General features: G+C 33.4%; 2 protein-coding genes across 2 annotated transcripts; both read right to left on the bottom strand.

Moving 5' to 3' along the window:
* Nucleotides 1-5,586: 5,586 nt before the first annotated feature.
* LOC131173091 (probable LRR receptor-like serine/threonine-protein kinase At3g47570) lies at nucleotides 5,587-6,432 on the bottom strand. The gene has a single exon (XM_058134745.1). The coding sequence runs from the start codon at nucleotides 6,430-6,432 to the stop codon at nucleotides 5,587-5,589; it is 846 nt and encodes a 281-aa protein (XP_057990728.1).
* An 11-nt stretch (nucleotides 6,433-6,443) lies between these two features.
* Nucleotides 6,444-7,907, bottom strand: LOC131173092 (LRR receptor-like serine/threonine-protein kinase EFR). Its single transcript, XM_058134746.1, has one exon. The coding sequence runs from the start codon at nucleotides 7,905-7,907 to the stop codon at nucleotides 6,444-6,446; it is 1,464 nt and encodes a 487-aa protein (XP_057990729.1).
* Between the last annotated feature and the right edge of the window lie 2,644 nt (nucleotides 7,908-10,551).

The following is a 10,551-nucleotide window of genomic DNA, read 5'->3' on the forward strand; positions in this document are numbered from 1 at the left end:
CAATTATTTTTGTGAACTGGAAAAAAGGCTATATTCTGAGTCTCTTTAACTCATTATTCTGAAAGCTGTGCCTCTGAAATACATCAAATCCACATTAAACTAGTTTCTGGTCCCTGTGAAAGAAACCCTGATGGCATGTAGTTTGCTTGTTACATCCCTCATATTCATTCGATCTTGTGGCACTTCAACAGAGCATGCGACTCCAATTTGAAGGATTGATACAACACATTCTTGTACACTATCTTCAATACTTTCATCACCATCCATATTTTCTGCTGCTGCTGCTGTAGCTGCCCCCACTTCTCCTGGAGCGAATAATGTAGGATCCACAACCTGCATGACTTGTCCATGGAGTTTAGCCTTAACAAAGTTGTGGAGATCTAAACCATCTGTAAAAACTTCATGAGTTGGTCCCTTTCCTGTGAACATCTCAAGCAAAAGTATTCCAAAGCTATACACGTCTCCATAAGTTGTCACATTGCTGCATAACTCACATTCTGCAATTCATACATCTCCAATTCTATTAAAATGTGATCAAGATTGTACAATTACTATTCTATATATCCATAAAAGAATCTGGGATTCATCTATAATATTTGCTGTGAATTTTAATAAATGCTTGAGGGCTTAATGTGGAGTAACAAAAGTTCAGGTGCTTAATACAAGCAAAGTGCAAGGGTCATTATGTTTTCCCCCTCATCCTGCATATGTCATGCCAAGCTGATTCATGTAGTAATTTAACAAAGAAGAAAGTAGTGTGAAAAATATTACCCGGAGCCATGTAGCCAATTGTCCCCTTTATCCCAGTTGAGAAAATTTGGCTTTGAGAAGGATCGATACTGGTTTCAGAAAGGAGCCTCGCTAATCCAAAGTCATCAACATGAGCAGTCATGTCATTGTCCAGAAGAATATTGCTTGGCTTCAAGTCACAATGAACGATTTGCGTTTCACAATGGTCATGAAGATAATGCAATGCAGTGTTGGAAAAAGTGAATAAAAACAGAGATAAACAGAGCACATAAAGACTAGAAGACTTTATTTCATTTAATGCTGCCTGGAAAACAAGCAAGAAGTGCCTTTATTTATAGGCTTTAATAAAACAAATAAAGCAAAAAATCTGGGCATCAAATCCCACGACTGCTATTTATTCTCAACAGTAAGAAACTCGCTTAAATAAAGGAAACAAACTAACAAATCACAGAAATACTCGGTCAAACTTTGAATCAGATTTTAACACTCCCCCTTGATTCAAAGTTACAAACTCCCATATGTTTTCTGAAGTTCTCATGTTTTTCCAGCGGAAGTGCCTTTGTCGAGATATCGAGAACTTGTTCTTTTGTATTGCAAAACTTCAACACAATGTCTTCACTGGTAACAAGATTCCTAATGAAGTGATAACGAATGTCGATGTGTTTTGTTCTGCTATGATAGGCTTGATTCTTCGTCATTGCAATAGCTGACATGCTATCACAAAAGATCTCTGTAGCTCCAACTTGCTTCTGATTGAAATCTGCAAGAAGTCTCCTTAGCCAAACTGCTTGACTAGCTGATGCTGTTGCAGAAATATATTCTGCCTCTGATGATGATAAAGCTACCACTTCTTGCTTCTTTGAACTCCATGAAATTGCACCTGACCCAAGATTGAACAGAAAACCAGATGTGCTTTTTCTATCATCCATACAACCTGCATGATCACTGTCAGTGTAACCTGTCAGTCTAAAATTTGATACCTTGGAGTACCAAATTCCCAACTCTGCAGTTCCTGCTACATATCTCAAAATTCTCTTTGCAGCTCCAAGATGCAGCTTGCTTGGATTGTGCATAAACCGGGACACAACTCCAACCGAGAAAGCAATATCTGGTCTAGTATGACACAAATAGTTCAAACCTCCAACAAGACTCCTAAAATATGGTGCATTCACAAATTCAGCATTATCATCTCGACTCAACTTTTCATTGACATTCATGGGTGTAGCTTCTACTTTGCAGTTCAACATATTGAATTTTTTTAAAAGATCCATTGCATATTTTCTTTGTGAAATAAAGATCCCATCAAAAACTTGTTTCACTTCAAGACCAAGAAAATAATGCAATAAACCTAAGTCTGTCATTTCAAATTTCTTCATCATGTAAGATTTAAACTCAGCAATAATCAACTCATTAGAACCCATATAGATCATATCATCAACATAAAGACATACCACCAAAAACTCATCTTTACCATTTTCCTTCAAATAAAGTGTTGGCTCATTTTCACTTCTTTTAAATCCACTCTCCTGAAAATAGGAATCAATTTTGAAGTACCATGCTCGTGGTGCTTGCTTTAAGCCATAAAGCGCCTTTTTTAACCTGTACACTTTATCTTCATTGCCATTAGCTACAAAACCTTCAGGTTGTAAGACATAAACTTCTTCCTCCAAGTCACCATTCAAAAAAGCAGATTTAACATCAAATTGGTATATTGGCCAATTTAATTGAGCAGCTAAGGCTAAAAAGGTTCTCACTGTTTCAAAGCGTGCAACTGGAGAAAATGTTTCATAGAAGTCGACATCTTGTTGTTGAGAATAACCCTTTACAACCAGCCTCGCCTTGTGTTTTTGAATGCTCCCATCTGCATGATACTTGGTTTTGAACACCCATTTGAGCCCAATAACATTCTTTCCTTCTGGTAAGTCTACCAAATCCCAAGTCTGATTTTTCTGGATAGCCAACAGCTCCTCTTCCATAGCTTTGCACCATTCTTTCTCTTTTACAGCTTCTTCAAAGCAAATAGGATCTGAAACAAGCAAAGCAAAAGTACAAGAAGCATAAATTTCCTGCAAGGATTTGTACTTCCTTGGAGGAGTTTCACTTGATGAACTTGAAGATGATGATTCATTGCTTGTAGGGACAGATGGATTGCTACTTCCAACAGTATCAAGGCTGGAAATTGCTGGTGTTGGATTCAGTGGTGGTTCAATATTATCTTCTAACACTTGTATATGCCCCTCCTTATTTTCTTCATTCCAAATCCATGTTGCATCTTCATTAAAAACTACATCCCTGCTGATGGTTAGCTTGCCACTAATAGGATTATAAAGCTTAAATGCTTTGGATTGAGAAGAATAGCCAACAAAAATATATTTCTCAGACCTTTCATCAAATTTTCTAGAGTAAGTTTTGACCAAAGCATAAGCTATACAACCAAAAACCTTTAAGTGGCTTACCGTTGGTTTTCTACCTGTCCAAGCCTCAAAGGGTGTTTGATTACGAACAGCTTTTGTAGGAGACAAATTGAGAAGGTACACTGCTGTTGCGACAGCTTCTGCCCAAAAATAAATAGGAAGGCCTTTTGCTTGAATCATGCTTCTGGCCATCTCTACCACAGTTCGGTTCTTTCTTTCAGCTACACCGTTCTGCTCTGGTGTGTATGGTGCTGTAAGTTCCCTGCAAATCCCATTTTCCTCACAAAAAACATTAAACTCAGCTGAAACAAATTCACCTCCTCTGTCTGTTCGCAATGTCTTTATTAACAAACCACTGGCTCTTTCCACAACTGCTTTGAACTTCTTAAATCTATCAAAAACTTCAGACTTGTTTTCTAGAAAATAAACCCAACTCATACGGCTGCAATCATCTGTAAACAATAAAAAATATCGACTACCACCAAGAGACTCTATATTCATAGGCCCACACAAATCTGCATGCACTAACTCAAGACACTTAGAGGCTCTCCAAGCCTTTCCAACAGGAAAAGACTTTCTACTTTGTTTTCCATAAACACATCCTTCACAAAAAACAAGACTCTCAAGTTTGGGCAAGCCAAAAACCATTTCTTTTTCACTCAACAGCTTTAACCCATTAATATTTAAGTGCCCATAACGTAAATGCCACAATTGAGTCTCACTATCAACATTAGCAACCATAGCATAATTCTCAATCATTGAAACTTCCAGTGGAAACATTTTATTTTTAGCCATTGGAACTTTAGCAGTGATTTGCCCTGATTTTTTATCTTTAATAATGCAAAAACCATCATCAAACAAAATTGAATATCCACTAATCATTAATTGCCCAATGCTAAGAAGATTATGAGATAAACCAGGAACAAACATCACATCTTGTAAAATCTTAGCACTACCCTGACTAGTTTTAATGCTAATGGTACCTCTGCCTTCAACTCGAATCTTCTTGCTGTCTCCTAGCATCACATCTGTTTTATCAGACTCATTGAGCTCCTTAAATAATGACTTTGTTCCACACATGTGATTAGAACAACCGCTGTCCAAAAACCAAACATCGTTAGATTGCTCCTTCTCACAAAAAAGGGCCATAAACAGCTTACTTTCTTCATCTGGTTCCTCTGCAAAGCTTGCTTGGTTTTTCTCATCCTTCTGTTTTTTCCAGCAATTAGCCTCTCTATGACCTGGCTTGTCACAGTAGTAACATTTAAAGACCTTATTCTGCCTCTCTTCACTAGATCCGGTTCTGCCTCCACCTCTTCCTCGACCTCTTCCGCGGATACCACCTCTGCCACTACCACGTCCAGCACCGTTTTCGTACGTCTCCCCCTTCACCTGAAAAGCTTTTTCTTCGTTCTTTTCTTGTGACCTGAGCAACCTATCTTCATGAGCTTGCAAAGAACTCATTAGTTCATCAAATGAATAATTTGATAAATCATGGGCTTCCTCAATAGCAGCAACAATATGTTCAAACTTTGGAGTAAGACTCCTTAAAACTTTTGCAACAACAGTTTCTTCAGAAATATCCTCACCATACGACTTCATTTGATTAACAAGAGAAGAAACTCTAGACAAATAAGTTTGAACAGATTCATTGCTTTTCATAGACAAAGTTTCAAAGTCACGGCGGTAAGTCTGCAATTTTACCGTCATTACCTTTGTAGAACCTTGGAACTCCTTCTTCAAAATTTGCCAAGCCTCTAATGATGTTGTTGCTGCTGCAATTCTTGAGAAAATTGTTTCATGGACAGCTTGTTGAATTAGGAATAAAGCTTTGGCATCCTTCCTTTTAGCTTCTTTCAGTCTTTCTTCTGCCTCTTCATCTGGATCTTCTAAATCCACGAAGCCATATTCAACTAGATCCCAAAGGTCTTGAGACCTAAAAAGAGTTTTCATCTTAATACTCCAAAACTCATACTTTTCTCCTGTAAAAATCGGTACGAGTGGTTGTGAAGATGATGAAAAAGCATTTGTTGCCATCTTTGCTCTTCCTCTCACACTCCTCTCGTGTTTCCCTTTTAGTGCCCCAAAGAAAAGTGTTTTGTTTAATACCCAATAGACCCAAACCTCACGTTTCACTTTATTGCCCAAAGGATCAAACCATGCTCTGATACCAAAATTGTTGGAAAAAGTGAATAAAAACAGAGATAAACAGAGCACATAAAGACTAGAAGACTTTATTTCATTTAATGCTGCCTGGAAAACAAGCAAGAAGTGCCTTTATTTATAGGCTTTAATAAAACAAATAAAGCAAAAAATCTGGGCATCAAATCCCACGATTGCTATTTATTCTCAACAGTAAGAAACTCGCTTAAATAAAGGAAACAAACTAACAAATCACAGAAATACTCGGTCAAACTTTGAATCAGATTTTAACAGAAGCCACATCAATGGCAATGCTTAGTCTTTGAAGAAAGTTTAATTTCCTTGTCTGACTATAACCATTTTCCTTTGGATGCAACCAAATTTCCAAACTGCCATTTTCCATGAATGTAAACACTAAAGCTTTGAAATCATTGCCTTTAAAATCAATGCTGGAGCAGTATGTCAAGATTTTTGCCAGATTCCGATGCCGGATGTTTTTCAATGCTTTGCACTCAACAATGAAGCTCTTGGAAGCTCCATGTTGCTGAAGATTGAGTACCTTTACAGCAACAAAACATTCTCCTAGCTGATGAAGAATTCCTTTATATACTGAGCCAAAACTGCCTTGTCCAATTAAGTTTTCTGAAGAGAATCCGCTGGTTGCCTGCAAGAGCTTCTTGTATGAAATTTGAGGAAGCTTATCCACTGTAAAAGGTGAGAAAATTGGACTCTTCCTTGACTTCCGCAGATAGAAAACACTTAAGGACGTCACTATCATGACAAAAAGAATTGAACTGATGGTTGTGGTGAGGATTGTAACAGTGGAAGGCCTTCTGTGTTTTTCTTCTTTGACAGTGCATGCTGGCAGCTGCAATTCTGGGATACCTCCACAAAGATCTGTATTTCCAACAAGCGAAATAGCACCTGCGTTGCTGAAAACTCCTTTTTTTGGTACCTCACCCTCAAAATTATTGAAAGAAAGATTCAAATATTGCAAGAAGATAAGCTTCTCCAACTCATTTGGAATATTTCCTGACAAGTTGTTTCTGGACAGATTTATTTGTTGGAGACCTCTCAAAGAATCAAAAGACGAGGGAATGGGTCCTTGCAAGAAGTTACCCTGCATGTTAAGGATTTCTAGCCTGGAACAATCACCGATTGTCTTAGAATTTCTCCATATAGTTTGTTCTCTGAGACATCCAATGCATTAATACTTCTCAGGTTGCCAACTTCTGAGGGTAAGGGACCTGTCAATGAGTTCTGTGATAAGTTTAGAGTTTCTGATAGAGAAGAAAGGCCAAGGATTTGGTTGGGTATGATGCCCGTCAGTTTATTTCTTGAGAAATCTAGAAAACGAAGATTTTGGCAGTTTCCAAGACTTGGAGTTATATTTCCTTGGAATTTGTTTCCTTCTAACTGAAGCCAATATAGCTTGGTGATGTTACCTAGGAAAAATGGGATTTCTCCAGAAAGTAGATTTTGGTTCAAGGTTAGCCTTTCCAGCTTTTGCAGCTTTCCAAATGAAACGGGGATACTACCCGAAAAAAGGTTTCCATCCATATCTAATCGAAACAATTTGACAAGATTCCCTACCTCTTCTGGGATTGTTCCTGATATTGGATTTCGTCCTAGGCCTAATTGGACAAGGTTAGACAGATTGCCAATGGAGCTAGGTAATACACCACCAAAATTGTTACCATCAAAATATAGTTGTTGTAGATTACTCCTGCAGTTGGCCAGAGATGGTACAAAACTCAAATCTTGACTTGTATTACTGCCCAAGAAATTGAACTCCACATGAAGCTGTTGAAGACCCTTGATATTCCCCAGATTGGCAGGAACTTGTCCCGTGAAACTGTTGTTAGAGATGTCAATAAGCTGAAGCTGTGAAGCATTGGCCAATGATTCTGGAATGGTTCCAAAAAATCCATTTTGAGCCAACAACAGGAGTTGCAGCTTAGGAAGAGTTAGGCCTATGTTAGCTGGGAGACTCCCACTTAATTGATTATATGTAATACCAAAGTAACTGATAGTTGAGATATTGTAAATGGTAGGAGGTATTGAACCACTCAGATTATTAGATCCGAGCCCGAGTGAAGTTAAGCTTGTTAAGTGTCCCAATTCAGTTGGAATCTTTCCCTGCAAATGATTATAAATTAAGCTAAACTCTTTTAGGGATGAAAGATTTCCAAAGGAATGTGGGATCTCTCCTGTGAGATTATTTTTACCGAGGTGAAGAATCACAAGCTTCTTTAAAAAGCCCAGCTCAGCAGGGATGTTTCCCACTATGTTGTTATTCTTCAAACTTACAACCCTGAGCTCTGAGAAATTGCTGATGTTACCTGGAACTTCACCATTCAATTGATTATTCGTCAGGTTGAGATATCTCAATCTGAAGAGGTGACCAACTTCTCGAGGAATTTCACCATGGAATCTGTTGTCACCAAGGCTGAGGAACCTCAAGAAGGTGAGATTCCCTGCATGTGGAGATATGGTCCCAGACAAGCTCAGCCCCTGCAGATTTAAAGACGTAAAACTCTCTGATGCTTGCGGCCACAAGTAACCCCTTCCCATTTGCAGAAGCGGACAGAATGATTCCATGAGCTGAAGATGCCAGTTGGATCATTGCTTATCTTGGCTTTGAATTCCAGAAGTGCAAGCCTGTCAGTCTCATTTCCCAATTTAGTGAGAAAATCAGCGGGTTGGAAGCATAGTGTGCTTACAGAAATTAAGAATAACACATGAAAACGAAGGATTGATGAAGGCCAAAACTCATCTAATCTTGTGCCAACAAGTTCCATTCTTTTTTCTCTTTTCTTTTCTTTTCTCGTGTGGGTGAAAAAGTGCTGTGAACTCACCTGTGCTGTTAACCAAAAAGATTGTTATAAGAAGCAAAATATCAAGAACAGTTAAACGAAAATAACTTGAGTCTCGATTTGACTCCTATAATGGAGAGATTATCATTAGCTGAGATGACTTTTACTTGGGTATTTTGGAGACGGCAAAAGGTTCACATTCAATATTCAACTAACGCCAAACCAACCCTGGCATAGTTCTCATTCATGGGATGACTTTTATTGGTGTTAAAGTCTGGACTTCTGATTTTTTGATGTGTTATACGTATTTATAATTTAATTTTTTTATATATTATCTCGGATTATTACATAATTAACAGATAAAGAAATTCATTAAATATGAAAGTTTTTAAAATTATAATATTTTAAAATTTTAAATTTTATAAATTTTAAAATTAAAAAATGCAAAATTAATTTTTAACTAAAAAATTCTAAATTTATATCATAATAATAAAAATAACAAGAACAATTATTATCTTTGCACAATTTTTTTAGAAAAAAAAAATCATAAATTGGCGGATGATGATCATAATCTCTTATATATAGTATACTAATTATAATACAACTCTAATAATTTTATTTGCACACATTTTCTTTTAAAAAAAAAACACTAATGTAATTTATTATATAACTAATATTAATTAATTTTTAAATTTTCGTGTTAATTTTTAATAAAAAAATTAATTTTAATTAATTAAAAATAAAATATAGTCATTTTTTTAAATATTAGAATATTTCTATTTTATTTAAAATTTTCAATAGCTAATTAAATTTAATTCTTCATTGTCATAATACCTAATTATTATAGATTTTTTTATCCATCATATTATTCTTTCTTACCACTTTTATATAGATTATAGATAATTAATTTTCTTTAACATAAAAAAATAAATAAAAATTTATATAAAACTCTTTACATAGACACAGTAGTTGAACTTAAATTAAAATATTATTATAATTAATAATTAAAATTAAATTGAAACAAAATTTATTTCTAAATATTAACTTAATGAAATGAATATTAAAATAATTATTTCAAATTAAAATAAGAGTCACTTACAAATTCTGGATAAGTTTAGATTCTTCTCCAATACTAAATATATTCTTAACCAGTATTAATAATGATAATTTTTTATATAGAATTTTTTTTCTAGTTTTATATTAATAAAATTTTATTTATTTTTATTTAAAATATATAAATTTTTATAATCAATTAAATTTAAACATTTTGAGTTTCAATCCAAATTGGAATTGAACAATATGGTTTTTGAAAACGTAAAAGCTACAAAACTTTTTTTTTTAAATTATAAATATCTGATTTTCAGTTAATTCTTTTTATAAAAATTTATCAAATTTTCAATAAAACATCAAAGTTGTGAATTTTCTTTAAAAAAATATATATAATTTTTGTGTTAGTTAACTCTTTTTTATAAATTTATAATAAAAACTTAATTAAAGGGAAGTCAAATACAAGTAAGATAAAAAAATTTTAAATTTATATAAAATTTAAAATTAATTTAATTAATAAAAAATAATATAAATAATAAAAGGTATTTTTGTCAATCCTACTATTTCCTTACGTATCTATTTTTATATATATTATAGATATAGACTATAGATAAATTATAAATTAATTAAATAAAAAAATCATAACACTCATGCATTAAGTAAGTGATTGAAAAAAGGTTACACGTATGTGCCTAAGAATTTCAATTTAAATAGCATTAATTTTTAAAATTATAAAATAAATTAATATGTTATTTATAAGGATGTACTTATATTGAATCGAATCCAATTGAACTAATAAACTTCTCACTAATTAAAATTTTTAATTATTTCTAAAATAATTAAATTAAATTAAATTAAAAAAAAAACACTTCACCATAACAAAAGAAGTTATTCGAAGAATTACCGATTATAATTAAATTAATCGAAAAAATATGTAATATATAACTTCTATTATTAATTACTAGAATATTAATAAAATATATTTAACAATCATTTTTATTTATATAAAAAAATAAATGTAATATATTTTAAATAAAATAATAATTATAAACAATATATTAGTAATAAGATTATAATTTATACATAATAATAACAATTTGCTTAGTTGAATTACCAAATTAAATGTTATTCAACCTATAAAAAATGTACAAATCAAATAGAAAATGGAATTATACCCTTTATTTAAATAATCGAATTTGATCAAATAGAATAATGAACACCTCTAACTATGCAAACTCAAAATTTTACTATTTTAAAAATAATTTCAATATTAATGAACTATATATTGTTCATTAATTTTTATGTGATATAAGGATAATAACGTAAAAATTATAAAACTTTTGATTTTATTTAAATTGTTTTAATTAAAAGTTTTTGTTTTA

This window comes from Hevea brasiliensis, chromosome 14 (assembly GCF_030052815.1).
Source record: "Hevea brasiliensis isolate MT/VB/25A 57/8 chromosome 14, ASM3005281v1, whole genome shotgun sequence".
Classification (NCBI taxonomy): Eukaryota; Viridiplantae; Streptophyta; class Magnoliopsida; order Malpighiales; family Euphorbiaceae; genus Hevea; species Hevea brasiliensis.

Bases quoted from the DNA above. Each gene is read 5' to 3' on its own strand.
- LOC131173091 (XM_058134745.1), bottom strand. From the start codon at position 6,432: ATGCAGGGTAACTTCTTGCAAGGACCCATTCCCTCGTCTTTTGATTCT.
- LOC131173092 (XM_058134746.1), bottom strand. From the start codon at position 7,907: ATGGAATCATTCTGTCCGCTTCTGCAAATGGGAAGGGGTTACTTGTGG.